Genomic DNA, 14,844 nt, shown 5'->3' with positions numbered 1-14,844 from the left:
CCCAGAATTGCTGTAGCCTGGGTCTAATTTGGAGAGTAAAATATGTGGGGTAATAGGAAATTCCTATAATGCAGCAGCACTGACTGGTCTGGGGAAGTTGAGCATAATGTGATAAATACAGCTGCAATAGCTTCTGTCATGGTTCTGTGCTGCAATTCTAAGCTGGGGAGCAGAGCATAGGAGGGAGGTAGATAAGTAGAAGGATTCCTGTAGTGCTGATATTACAGGAGCAAAGCAGGGACTCCTCTCATGCTGTAATGCTGACTTGAGTAGAATGCAGGAGAGAGAGATGGAAGTAGGAAAAGGGGGAAGAACTTCTGTAATGCAGGCTGTGAATCACAGAGCACAGAGAGGACTTGGGGAAGCTGGGAATTCCTGTAATAGTTCAAGGAGTGGCTAACTCACAGGAGTCACCATGCGCATGGACACCGAAGTTACCTACCAGAAGTGATCTAGATCAGAGGTTCTCAAAGCGTGGCCCATGGACCATCATTTGTTTGTGGAATTTTTCCTGATTAGCCATGGAACATTCTGAGATCCATGTACTGGGGGACTGGGTATTTAGGAGGAAAGTTTTTTCTAACAAAATAGTCTGCAGAATGAAAAAAACTGGATAATCACTGATGCTGGTGACTCAAATGCCCCGCTGGAGAAGAACTCTGTTAGCTCAAGAACACCTTGGAGCAGTAAGGCAATCTGTACCCTTGCACTAGCTCCATCTTCCCCCTAGCTCAGGAATCACATGCAAGATGGACATATTTTATCAGTTTTTGGGGGAGAAACCAGCTAGGGATAGAATCAGCACAGGCACACCACTTCCCTGACTCTCTCCTGATTACTGCTGAAGTCACTGGGTTAATAATGGGTCTACAGCATCATCCAACCCAGTAGTATTAGGTGCTTATCCTTAAATAAATCATGCATGGGAGCTACCTGAATAGCTACTGACCTTGCATTCAATAGCACAGATCTGAGCTGGAGACTAGAGATCAGTGGGGGTGATAGAGCAAGACTGAGCACTATACGATTGTCCTGCCCAGAATTTTACCCTAATTGTTCTCCTTTCTTCTTTAATCTTTCTTTCAAATTGTATTTTTAACCTTCTTTTACTTTAAAATATTTGCCTTGCTTTTAAAAAAAATTGCACAAATGATCTGTGTTCTGCTACTGAAGATGATCAGCTGGTGATGGAGACCTTAATGCTGGCACCCAGCCAGCTCCCTCTTGGGGATCCCCTGCTCCCCTGTAACATGGTATCATAATAATGGGACATATTTGCACTGAACCAAATAGGGTCTTGTTTGTAGTATTCTAAACAACGGGTTTTCTTGTTGATTTTTAGCAGTAAAAGGAGAAGAGGCCTGAAGTGTCAGAGGAAAGCAGTGTAAGAGCCCAGGGGACAGTGCACAAGAACTGCTAGTGGAAGCTCACAAGGACTTTGTAAAATACAAAACCATACTGCAGGGAAATGTCATTTTGGACTCTGGTGTGAAATTGGTCAGGCTCTCTAGTGGTTTATGATTTCCCAGCTGGATTATATAGTCTCGGGATACTTGGCTACGTTTCTCTTTAGAACTGATTCCTGAAATCGGGTAGCATTGCTTTTAAGAGGCTGTATGGGGGCAGAAGGCATATACATGTTAATTACATTTATTGCTAATCCACAAAGATAACTATTTATTCCTTGGTTTTATAGTTCACTCCATGGAGAGTGTTTAAACATCTTCTACCTTCTCATTGTTTTAAAACATACTCAGAGACCTGTAATTGTTAATCTCAACAACAATTAATACACTAGTTTATTAACACATCCTTCAGGTGCTTCAAAGTGTTCATGGGTGAACTAAACACTTTAGACACAATCTCGGATTTGACTGCAGATGAGATAACTGCTTGCAGTTTGATTCTTATTTCATTCCACGCTGAGGGGGTGGGGAATTTTCTCTGTGCTGATTCACTTCATTTCAGCTGGAGACAGACTGGCTGGGGGAGGGGACTTTGCAGTTTTAAGTATGTGTTTTCTGTATCACTTTAAATAGAGCATTCACTGAGGACACAGCAATCTGTCTCCTCAGTCATCATATCATTGCTAGTGACCTACCAACCCACTTCTGTGTCATAATGTTACTAAGAGAAATCATCCCAGCTGCCTGTTGAAAATGTACAGTATTGCAGGCCTTGTGTACTCAGGGGCGGGGGAGGGGCTGCAATCAGGATGCAGAACAGGTTTCCTAGATGAAATAAACATCAGGAGTCAGCATGGTTTCCAGTGAGGAAAGTGTCTGTGAAGTTCACAGGCTGCCGGAGGAGCCAGTTTGCCCAGTTTAAGGCCTTGTCTACACTGTCACTTTACAACGCTGCAACTTTCTCACTAAGGGATGTGAAAAAACACCCCCTGAGCACTGCAAGTTTCAGCGCTGTAAAGTGGCAGTGTAGACAGTGCACCAGTGCTGGGACTCCCCTCGTGGGCAGGGCCGGCTTTAGGAAGTGCGGGGCCCAATTTGAACATTTTCTGCATCCCCGGCAGGGATGACTAAAAAAGAAAAACCATGTAAAAAAAAGCCTTTCATTTTTTAGCAACCGGTTCTCTATAAAAAGTTCTGATTTAAGGGATGTACCACAGTATGTATTTTTTGTACCAATTGGGTTACCATACATCCGTATTTTCCCGGATGACGATTTAAGAACCAAAAAGCCTGACATGTCTGGGAAAATACTGATGTATGTTAACCCTACCTAAAGTTCTTTTTTAAAAAGATGGGCCTGAACTAGAAATGAGTTCCATTTCACATGTGTGGGTCCCCGCCACGCCCTGGGGGTGTGGCGTGCACATGTGTGGGTCCCAGCTGCTCCCTGCCCCCCTCATTGAAGCAAAGGGGAACTGCAGGGCACCAGTGGACATGGGGCTGGCTAGCGGCAGGACATGGGGCTGGCTGGAGGCAGAACATGGGGCTGGCTGGAGGTAGGGTCTGGCTGCAGGCAGGGCAAGGGGTGCGGGTCTGGCTGGAGACAGGGATGTGTGGGGTGGGCTGGCTGGCTTCAGGCAGGGCCGCAGGGGGGGTACGGCATGGGTTGGCAGGGCTGGAGACAGAGGAGTGTGGGACTGGCTGGCTTCAGGCAGGGGGGTGCGGCAGGAGTTGGCTGGAGACAGGGCAGAGGGTGTGGGGCTGGCTACAGGCAGGGCAGGGGGTGCAGGGCTGGTGTGGGCAGGGGTGTGTGTGGGACTGGCTGGCTTCGGGCAGGGCCGCAGGGGTGTGTGGCAGGGGTTGTCTGGACACAGGGCAGGGGGTGCGGCAGGGGCTGGCTGTGGGCAGGGGGTGCGGGGCTGGCTGGAGACAGGGCAGGGGGTGCGGGTACAGCCCACCCTGTGCAGTAAGTGTCCCCTCCTCCTCCCTCCCCCACCGGGGTAGCAGTAGCAGCAACAGCAGCCCGGGGTTCGGGGGCTATTTAAAGGGCCTGGGGCTCCCCTGCTTCTACCGCCCCAGCCCTGTAAATAGCTGAGGGACCCCTGGGGAAGCGGCAGGGCTCCAGCGGTTATTTAAAGGACCGGGGAGGCAGCTGGAGCCCTGGCCCTTTAAATAGCCCCCAGAGCCCCCTGTTACCCCAGGGCTCTGGGGCTATTTAAAGGGCCCGGGGCGCCCCCGCTTCTACTGCCCCGGCCCTTTAAATAGCCGCGGGAGCCCTGGGGAAGCGGTGGGGCTCCAGTGGCTATTTAAAGGCCCGGGGCGGTAGAAGCAACGGGAGCCCCGGACTTTTTAAATAGCCCCCAGAGCCCTGCAGCCCTACCCCAGGGCTCCAGAAGTGGGGCTTTGGTGGCAATTTAAAGGGCCTGGGGCTCCATCCCCTGCTGGGAGCCCCAGGCCCTTTAAAGTGCCCCCTGGGGAAGCTGGGCCACCCCGGTACCGGGGCTTGGGCGCGGGGCCCTCTTAGGGGCGTGGCCCGATTCAGGGGAATTGGTTGAATTGGCCTAAAGCCGGCCCTGCTCGTGGGGGTAGTTTTTAGCTCTCCCAACGCTGGTGCCGCAACTACAAAGCCACGTTAAAGCGCAGCCGGGGCAGTGCTTTAACATTGCTAGTGAAGACATACCCTAAGAATCACCAGTGAGCTCAATGTGCTGTTTTTAGTTAACACAAAATTACAGGTGAACAGCAAGACAACAGATATGTTTAATTCAGCACTAAGCTGCTTTTCTGCAAGCAGAGTGTTTCAACTCCTATTGGCTGGTAACAAGTCTTAGAGTTTGTATTCAGTCATTTATCAATACAAATTCAAGTTTGTTGCAGGTCTGAATAACTTTGTACAGAGACATACATAATAGGCTGTCTATATAGCTTCAATGAGGAGTCCTTGTGGCACCTCAGAGACTAACAAATTTGGGCATAAGCCCAAATAAATTTGTTAGTCTCTGAGGTGCCACAGAGACTCCTTGTTATTTTTACTGATACAGACTAACACGGCAACCACTCTGAAACCTATATAGCTTCAGATTCCCTGACACTCCTGTAAGGTAACCTCCCTTTATACTGCCACTTACGGTAAATTGTCTGGAGGCTCTTATGGTCAAAGTAAGATGAGGAAAATAAATTAAATTATCCAGGATCTTAGTTTAGACAAAAATAACCAACTCATGTCTCTGTTTCTTTTACAAACTGAGCTCATCTCTGGCTAAGACAACAAGCTTTAGGGGGCTTATCACTTGAGCACTTGACATTGCGGCTGCTGTTGTGGCTTTCAGTAAACCAAATATAGAGACCTTTATTTAACAATGTATAGTGCAGCACAGAAAGCCATGCCTCAGCTTGCAGACAGGTGGTGTCTGAAAATCCAGGCAGGACTATCCTGTGCTTTATTTCACTTATTTTTCTACCACCACAATCAAAGCAGATTTTTCTTCCTCTACAAATTGCATCATATCAATTTAGATTTTATCCAAAACATTTTAAAGGGAGAGTCCCTAGAATTAGATGCCATCATGTGTCTAGCATTTAGTCCCTGCTTTAAAAATTATCTTGGGTATTCCTCAGTCTGCAAAAGGGTAAATCACTTCAGACTCTCAGAAGCCCTGACTTTTCGAACTGCTGAAGAGCTTTAGGCACTTCAGAGTGGGTGTGTAAATGGAAGCATTTTAACTGGCTAGCAAAGCTCAGGTGTCACAGCCCCAGGGGTCAGGGACTGATGGTTGGATTAGTCTGCCCTCACCCCCACTTAAACCTCCATATGCTAGAGAGAGAAAATACAAAAAGAAGGGATGAAATCTCTGAGGTGCTGTTATCATAGGCACTGACTCTGTGGGTGCTCTGAGGCTGGAGGAAAAAAATAGTGGGCGCTCAGCACACACCGGCAGCCCCATGATCAGCTCCTCCCCCTCCCTCCCAGCCCTCCCACCCACCACGATCAGCTGTTTAGCACTGTGCAGGAGGCACTGGGGGGGGAAAGGAGGAGTGGGGGCAGGAAGTGGCAGAGGGTGGGGGTGGGCATGGGATCAGAAGGAGGTGGGGCAGGGGCGGAGCAGGGGCAGGAAGAGGTGGGGGAGGGACAGTGTGGGAAGAAGCAGGACAGGGGTTTCGGGAAAAGGGTGGAGTGGGGCGGGGTCTGGGGTGAGCGGGGGTTGAGCACCCCTCGGGAACTGTGGAAGTAGGCGCCTCTGGCTCTTATTGTTAGAAAAGAGACTCTATAAAAAAACACCTTCTTCCTCAACAATGAGTTAGATCTGCTGCCTTTACTGACGGAAGGTGCGTGTTTATACCCTGCCCTCAGGGTAGCCCTGCAAAACCCACACAGTTAGGGAGAGTGAGCTGGTGGCTAGTCTGCCTGTCATCAATAGAATTGGAGGCAAGACAAAAATCTTCACATGGTGCTCCTGTTACAAGTGAATGATTAACAGAACGAATGTGGTCAATAGGCTACTGGACATCGATTTGTCGATCTCCCAGTATGATTACTGGGAAAGGAGTCCAGGAGAGCTGGCTGTATTTTAAAGAATCCTTATTGAAGTTGCAGGAACAAACCATCCAGATGTGTAGAAAGAATAGTAAATATGGCAGGCAACCAACTTGGCTTAACAGTGAAATCCTTGCTGATCTTAAACACAAAAAAGAAACTTACAAGAAGTAGAAGATTGGACAAATGACCAAGGAGGAGTATAAAAATATTGCTCAGGTATGCAGGAGTGAAATCAGGAAGGCCAAATCACACTTGGAGTTGCAGCTAGCAAGGGATGTTAAGAGTAACAAGAAGGGTTTCTTCAGGTATGTTAGCAACAAGAAGAAGGTCAAGGAAAGTGTGGGCCCCTTACTGAATGGGGGAGGCAACCTAGTAACAGAGGATGTGGAAAAAGCTAATGTACTCAATGATTTTTTTGCCTCTGTCTTCACAAACAAGGTCAGTTCCCAGACTACTGCACTGAGCAGCACCGTATGGGGAGGAGGCGACCAGCCCTCTGTGGAGAAAGAAGTGGTTCAGGATTATTTAGAAAAGCTGGATGAGCACAAGTCCCTGGGGCCAGATGCACTGCATCCGAGGGTGCTAAAGGAGTTGGCGGATGTGATTGCAGAGCCATTGGCCATTATCTTTGAAAACTCATGGCGATCGGGGGAGGTCCTGGATGACTGAAAAAAGGCTAATGTAGTGCCCATCTTTAAAAAAGCCAAGAAGGAGGATCCGGGGAACTACAGGCCAGTCAGCCTCACCTCAGTCCCTGGAAATATCATGAAGCAGGTCCTCAAGGAATCAATTCTGAAGCACTTAGAGGAGAGGAAAGTGATCAGGAACAGTCAGCATGGATTCACCAAGGGCAAGTCATGCCTGACTAACCTAATTGCCTTCTATGATGAGATAACTGGCTCTGTGGATGAGGGAAAAGCAGTTGACATGTTATTCCTTGACTTTAGCAAAGCTTTTGATATGGTCTCCCACAGTATTCTTGCCAGCAAGTTAAAGAAGTATGAGCTGGATGAATGGACTATAAGGTGGATAGAAAGCTTGCTAGATCATCGGGCTCAATGGATAGTGATCAATGGCTGCATGTCTAGTTGGCAGCCAGTATCAAGCGGAGTGCCCCAAAGGTTGGTCCTGGGGCCGGTTTTGTTCAATAACTTCATTAATGATCTGGAGGGTGGCGTGGATTGCACCCTCAGCAAGTTTGCAGATGACACTAAACTGGGAGGAGTGGTAGATACGTTGGAAGGTAGGGATAGGATACAGAGGGACCTAGACAAATTAGAGGATTGGGCCAAAAGAAATCTGATAAGGTTCAACAAGGACAAGTCCAGAGTCCTGCACTTAGGACGTAAGAATCCCATTCACTGCTACAGACTAGGGACCGAGTGGCTATGCAGCAGTTCTGCAGAAAAGGACCTAGGAGTTACAGTGGAAGCTGGATATGAGTCAACAGTGTGCCCTTGTTGCCAAGAGGCTAACAGCATTTTGGGCTGTATAAGTAGGGGCATTGCCAGCAGATTGAGGGATGTGATCATTCCCATCTATTTGGCATTGGTGAGGCCTCAACTGGATGTGGAAAAATTGGAAAGAGTCCAGCGGAGGGCAACAAAAATGATTAGGGGGCTGGAGCACATGACTTAGTCTGCAGAAGAGAAGAATGAGGGGGGATTTGATAGCTGCTTTCAACTACCTGAAGGGGGGGTTCCATTTCCAAAGAGGATGGATCTAGACTGTTCTCAGTGGTAGCAGATGACAGAACAAGGAGGTCTCAAAGTTGCAGTGGGGGGAGGGGTTAGGTTGGATATTAGGAAAAACTTTTTCACTAGGAGGGTGGTGAAGCACTGGAATGGGTAACTAGGGAGGTGGTTAGGGTTACCATATTTTGTGCCTCCCAAAGGAGGACACTCCACGGGGGCCCGGCCCCGCCCCCAGCCCCGCCCCAACTTCGCCCCCTCCCCAAAGTCTCCGCCCCTTCCCCTGCTTCCCGCGAACATTTGAGTCGCGGGAAGCCTGAAGCAGGTAAGGGGGAGTGTGGGGGGAGGAGGCGCGGTCTAGGCTGTCCCCGGCCCTGGGGTGCCGGCCCCGGCCCACCACCCCCGGCCCGGCCCCCGAGTCCCCGGCCCGGCTGGCGCCCCCGATCCCCCCGCCGGAGCCCCCGGCCCTGCCGACCCGACCGGCCCCGGCCCCGCCGGAGGCCCCGGCCTGGCCGACCCGACCCGACCCGACCGGCCCCGCCGGAGGCCCCGGCCCGGCCGACCCGACCCAACCCGACCCGGCCCCGCCGGAGGCCCCGGCCCGGCCGACCCGACCTGGCCCCGCCGGAGGCCCCGGCCCGGCTGACCCGACCCAACCCGGCCCCGCCGGAGGCCCCGGCCCGGCCGACCCGACCCAGCCCCGCCGGAGCCCCCGAGCGCCCAGCCCCGGAGCCCCCGGCCAGGCACCGCACCGCGGGCCCGGCCCGAGCCCCCGGCCCGATCCCCGAGCACCCGCACCGCCGGCCGGCATGTCCCGATTTTCCCGGACATGTCCGGCTTTTTGGGCTTTCCCCCCGGACGGGGATTTGGAGCCCAAAAAGCCGGACATGTCCGGGAAAATCCGGACGTATGGTAACCCTAGAGGTGGTGGAATCTCCTTCCTTAGAGGTTTTTAAGGTCAGGCTTGACAAAGCCCTGTCTGGGATGATTTAGTGGGGGATTGATCCTGCTTTGAGCAGGGGGTTGGACTAGATGACCTCCTGAGGTCCCTTCCAACCCTGATATTCTTTGATTCTATGATTAACAAACTGGCAAAATGAAAGGAGAAGAAGCAATAGCCTTGGTTCTGAACATAACTGGTTGTTAACTGAGTTCCAGTTGATGAAACTTTGGACAGGATTGCTGCCTGTCCCAGGGAGAAACCCATGAAAAGGGAGCAGAGGGGAAAGAGAACTCCAGGAGGCTGACCTTGCAAGTTCCTGAGCAGCCTCCCTTCAAGAAAAGAGAGGAGTTTAGGAGCTGTAGAATTTGCAGAGTGTGGTCTCCCAACCTGAAGTCCTGAGGATTCAAGGGGAAGGGAACCCAGAGCCATAAAGACATGAGCCATGCTCCAGGGATAGCTTCACCTCTGCATGGCTGGGCTGCACTGGAATGACTTCACCCCTGGAAGAAACCCTACTGCTATTAGCTGGGTCTCCCTGCAGCTGCTCCCTGGCAGCCTTGAACAGGACCCAGAGAGTCAATGCCACTGTTAACTGTACTAACTCCCAAACAGATTGGATCTGCAGGGCATGGTGCTGGAGAGCATAGCCAGTCTCCTGTTCTGTCTCTTCACACTCAGTGGAGGGGCATCTGTGATATCCCAGGCTGAAACAGGGGAAATGGTGCAGCAGTGGTATCACTGTCCCCCTTCTGGCTTGAATTTAAGTGGCTCTTGCATGGGCATGTGACAAACGGGGAGTACTAGAAGTCTTTCCCCCATCCAGCCCAGCACCTAAGCATATGAAGAATGATGCTGAAGTCAATGACACTACTAATGTGTTTAAGGATCAGCACATGGTTGTGCACTGTGCCGAACTGGATCAATATGGTAGCTGTGCAAGAGCCTCTCACAAGAGCAGTCCTGGTCTCTCTACACTCTGGTGAGAACAGAGACTTCTGTTCCCCATCCTCCCACAGCAAGATACAGAAAACGTGGCAGGGAGGATTGGGGAGGAGACAGTCACGGCCCTCTGCCCATCTTCCATTCTGCAGAGTGGAGCTGACTCATCAGGGAGAGCAATTTGCTACAGTCTAATGGATGGAACAGATTTCACACATCCCCAGGAGCACAGAAAAAACCCTGCAGAGGGGCATCACATCAGGGCAGGGCATCACCAATCTGGGCAGTGGCAAACAATGCCATGAACTAGCTTATCATGTGGGATGGGGAAGTTTTGCCAGAGAAAGGGTCTCTTCCTCACAGGTAAGTGTAAACTGATGCACAATTTAGAAAGAACCCATTCAGCTTTTAGATCCCAGGGATTGCAGGGCAGGCAAGTAGAAAAATAATAATGTTATTTGTAAAGTGAGGACATGTTAGCTGGAGTCACGGAGAAATGACAAACATATGGCCTCCATGGCTATTTTTACAGAGTCCATTTACAGAGTAGAACCACAATTTCACATTGTTTCCATTTAAAAAATATATATATATATAGGAAAGAAAACACTCTAATGTCCAAGATCTTTATCTCCTTAACTGGCTGTGGCAGCTGTTTGCATGGGCTGCTCAGAGTCTGCAGAGAGGCTTTCAGGGTGACAAAGTTCAGGCTAAAGCAGCTCTCCAAAGAAGAAATAGCAATTTGAAATCCTCACCACAGACTTTTTTCTGCCAATAGCAGAGAGAAAACATCCTAAGCATTTTTGTCAGTGTTTTATGGCTATGCTGTTTTTTCTATCTTTAAAATTTAGAGGGAACAAACTTAAAGGTATTTATAAACAAAGGCTCTATGTAAAACAGCTAGCCTCTTTATCTTGAATTCTGTATTCTAATGACTTGTCTATTATGATTCATTAACAAAAGTGCACCAGGATCACAGAGCTACAAATACTCTTCTGTATTTCCTGTCACTCTCACATAACAATAGATGGTAAAAGTTAAACAAAAAAAACCCCACACACAAACCACAATAATAATAATTGCAAATAAAGTATTTTAAAGCTGGTGAGGCAGATATTCAGTTATGCCTCAGCGCTCTCTTTTGCTGTCAGCACTAAAAATGTGTCTGCATTTTGCTACCAAAAATGAGCTAGCAGCTAGAATAATTCTTGGATGTGTGGGTACAGCCAGGTCGTTAAACATCTACCAAGTAATATTTGTGATCACAGTTTTTCATGGGTGCAAAATTGCCCCTGTAAAACAGGAGTTCTCTTCTTTAAAAATCTGTCCCTTTGTTCCAAAACCAAAAAACATCTCTTTTCTGCTACTAACACATGTTATTCCTTCCCTCATATGTGAGAATGGGGAAGAGGGGGACAGATTATCCCACATCTGTCTACTGCACCTTTCTCTGAATCCTCTGGTGCTGGTCACTGGTGGAGACAGGATACTGGAGTAGATGGGCCTTGGGATCCAGTACAGCAAATCCTATGTTTCCAGTACTGTTTCCATGTCCTATTCACAGCCAAGTCTCCCAACTTGCTCCTTTTCTCAAATTCACACCAAAATGGCATCCCCTCGCATGTACTGGTGTATCAAATCAGACATTGCATATTTGTTTCATTTTGGGATCAGACTTTCTATACAACTACACATATATATTTTTAAAAAGCGAGAGAGGCACTCCAAACACAGGCTCTTCTAGTCCATATCACCATATTATGAGCCAGATACCACTCTCTCAAGAAAGCAGGTACTGGAAAGTCTCAGCCTTTACCCTCCTGCCTTACTACACAACTGAATAACTATCTCACATCAACCGCAAGCCCTGCTCCATGTTAATAATTCCCCATTCATATCCTATTCATATCCTAACCTATTCATATAATGGGTGCTGAAACGAAGGGTGTGTGTGTGGTGCTGCTTGAAGTGGTTTCCATCGTATGCAGAGTTTACAGTTTGATTCAATGGCTCTCAGCACCCTCACTATACAGATTGTTCCGGCACCCCGGTTCATGTCTCTTTTGCATAGTAATACAAGTGCCAATGGTATTCTGATGGTATTTGCTTAAGAAGTACTTTAGGAAGCCACATCGTCCCGGCCAGTTGCTCTGAACCACTGATAATATTAAAATCCTATCTAATTACATGCACTTTAAATGTTACATCATTACAACTGATGCAATTATCTTGTACTTAAAGGAAACTGACCATTTGCTGATGCCAGAATCATGGCTTGAAGCATTTCTGTATCAAACTGGTTGTTTGGCCAAGCTCCACCTTCTTCTCCATTCTGGGAGCTAAGGAAAAGAAAATAAACAAAGAGTTACCAAAGGCTCAGCAGAGAGGGTGGGATTCTGTCAGATATTGCCTGTAGAAGTACCATGCTCTGTAGAGAAAGTTAATGCTATTGATTATTATAAGGTCACCCATTAAAGAAATATTCTAGAGATAAGACATTCCCCAAGGTCTCGATCTGTGTCTGGAGTTTTAAAGAACAATGATCATGAAGGGCCTGATTTTACAGGTATGTAGGTGCCTAACAATGTAGATAGCTGCTCAGTGAGGTTTTCACTAGGGCCCGGATCCACAGAGTAACTTAGGTGTTGCCATGCTCAGTTTCACAACACCTAACTTTGAGGTGCCAAGAGAATCACTAGAACAACCCTGTGAACCACAAAGTCTGATTTAGGCACCTAGGCTCCCTATACAACACATGGAGAGAGACAGGCAACTTAGAATGAGATCCACAAAAGCTAGAGCCCTGGCCTAACTTATAAATGTATGTCGGTATAACTATGTTGCTCAGGGTGTGGGAGTTCTCCTGTTGGTGAAGGTAGCATCTTCACTAAGCGCTACAGTGGTGCAGCTGCACTGGTGCAGCTGTGTTGCTGTAATGCTATAAACGTAGATAGGCTCTAAGTTGAGAGCTGCCTAAACTAGCCAATGGCAGATGCTGAAGAGAGGGATGTGTGCTAAGCCCCACCCCTCTAACAGAGATCGGTATCTAGATCCAGACTGCAGGGAGGCACCTAGCTATCCACAAATCCAGGGAAGACTCCTCCTAACTGTCATGTGGGGTCTGCTCAAAGGTCGCCTAACTCCACACACAAGAGCTGGGGAAGAAGAAGTGGCTACCTCATAACCTGTAGCTTGGTGGCTTGGGTATTCCCCCCAGAGATGGAAGACCACCAATTCAAGTCCCCCTCCGCGCCCCCCCCTGCCCTGTACCTGATAAGTAGGGCTGGTGGCAGGGGTGAAAGTAACTTAAAGGACTTACCAGTACTCCGGAGTCCTTAGAACGGGGCGGGGCCTCAACCGAAAGAGGCGGGGCCTTTAAATCCCCGGGCACTTTAAATCACCATCGGAGGGGGCTCCCGGCTGCTGCTACCACCCTGGGGCCCCAGCTTCTGGCGGAGCTTTAAAGGGCCCAGGGCTCCACTGCAGTAGTGGCAGCCGGGAGCCCCTGGCACTTTAAATCAACGCCAGAGCCCCGCCGCCACTACCCCAGGGCTCTAGCAGCAGGGCTCGAGTGGCGATTTAAAGGGCCACGGAAGGTAGTGGCAGTGGGAGCCCTGGGCCCTTTAAATTGCCACCCGAGGCCCTCTGCCAGAGCCCTGGGGTAGCAACAGCAGCCAGGGGCTAGAGCAGTGATTTAAAGAACCCGGGGTTCCGGCTGCCCCTACCGCCCCAGACCCTTTAAATCGTCCCCAGAGCCCTGCTGCTGGAGCCCTGGAAAGGCAGCAGCGGATCTCCAGCGCTATTTTAAGGGCCGGGGCGGTAGCGGCTACTGCAGCCCTGGACCCTTTAAATAGCCGCCGGAGCCCCACTGCCGCTACCCCAGGGCTCCGGGGATGATTTAAAGGGCCCAGGGCGGTAGCTGTGGCAGGAGCCCCAGGCCCTTTAAACCGGCGCTCGAGCCCCACTGCTGCTTCCCCAGGGCTCTGGCAGCAGGGCTCTGGCGGCAATTTAAAGGGCCCGGGGCTCCAGCCGCTGCTGAGAGCCCCAGGCCCTTTAAATTGCCGCCAGGGGAAGCCAATCCGCTCTGGTACTGTGCACCGGCTCTTGCTGGTACGCCGTACCGGGGCGTACTAGCTTACTTTCACCTCTGGCTGGTGGTTTCCAGAAAGTGCTGCTATTGCCACAGGTTTTTTCCAAAATTACTTTCATTTCTGGAATCCTTGATCAGAGGGTGAGCAAGGCACGCAGATCATGTGACTCTCCAGATTTCTGCCCAGAGACACCTAACTTACTCCCAGCGTGCAGGGCAGAGGCTGGGGCAAAGGTGATGTGTGGGCAAGGCATGTGTGGGGTCATGTGCCCCTCAGATTTCTACCCAGGAAGGTTGACAGGGCCAGGCCCCGGCTCCCCACCCTGGGGAGGGGGAAAGGCCTGCAGGGAGGCCCTGATTGATGGCCTGTGCCTGTGCCAGCTTCCCTGTCACCGTGACAGGGAGCAGGACACTGCCCCCCACCTGGAGGTCGCAGGTACCCCCTCCAGCAACCCCCGAAATACCTCCTCCCAGTATACACACACCCCTCCAGTACACCCATATAACTCTCCAGCACCCCTCAAATGCCCCCTCCCAGTACACATGCTCCTCCATCACTCCCCCAAATACCTCCTCCTAGTACACACACACACACAAATACCCCCTCCCAGTATACATCCCCCCTCCAGCATCCCCCAAATAACTCCTCCAGCACCCCCAAATATCCCCTCCCAGTACACACACACCCCTCCAGTACCCCACAAATAACTCCTCCAGCACCCTCAAATACCTCCTTCCAATACACACACCCCTCCAGTACCCCCCAATACCCTCTCCCAATACACACACACCCCTCCAGTATCTCCCAAATAACTCCTCCAGCACCCCCAATGCCCCTTCCCAGTACACACACACCCCTCCAACACCCCCCAAATAATTCCTCTAGAAACCCCCCTAATACTCCCTCCCAGTACACACACCTCTCCAGTACTCCCCCAAATAATTCCTCCAGCGCTCCCGCAAATACCCTCTCCCAGTATACGCACCCCCCTTCCAAAACTCCCTACTTTGTTTCTATAAATACATTGGACTATGTTTGGGTTAGTTTTTAACTGATGTTAGGCTATTAATGCAGTAGAAATCCGGCGTCCCTGGAGACACCTGACTCCTCCTCAGGATGTAGGGCAGAGGCTGGGGGCTGGCTCCTGTTGAGACTTGCTGCCAACTTCTCCCCTCCTCACACAGACTTGGGCTTGCCAAAACCACCATGGAGCTTCCCCTTGGTGGGCAGGGCACTT

General features: G+C 50.1%; 1 protein-coding gene across 1 annotated transcript in view; it reads right to left on the bottom strand.

Moving 5' to 3' along the window:
* LOC128841919 (protocadherin gamma-B5-like) overlaps positions 1-14,844 on the bottom strand; it is a 226,322-nt gene that overhangs the window by 4,163 nt on the left and 207,315 nt on the right. Inside the window, exon 4 of the mRNA XM_054037440.1 lies at positions 11,767-11,855. Within this exon, the coding sequence (XP_053893415.1) occupies positions 11,767-11,855 (89 nt within the window). The remainder of the gene's footprint in view (positions 1-11,766; positions 11,856-14,844) is intronic.

Source organism: Malaclemys terrapin, chromosome 8, assembly GCF_027887155.1.
Source record: "Malaclemys terrapin pileata isolate rMalTer1 chromosome 8, rMalTer1.hap1, whole genome shotgun sequence".
Lineage (NCBI taxonomy): Eukaryota > Metazoa > Chordata > Testudines > Emydidae > Malaclemys > Malaclemys terrapin.
This window is presented reverse-complemented; position numbering and strand designations above follow the sequence as displayed.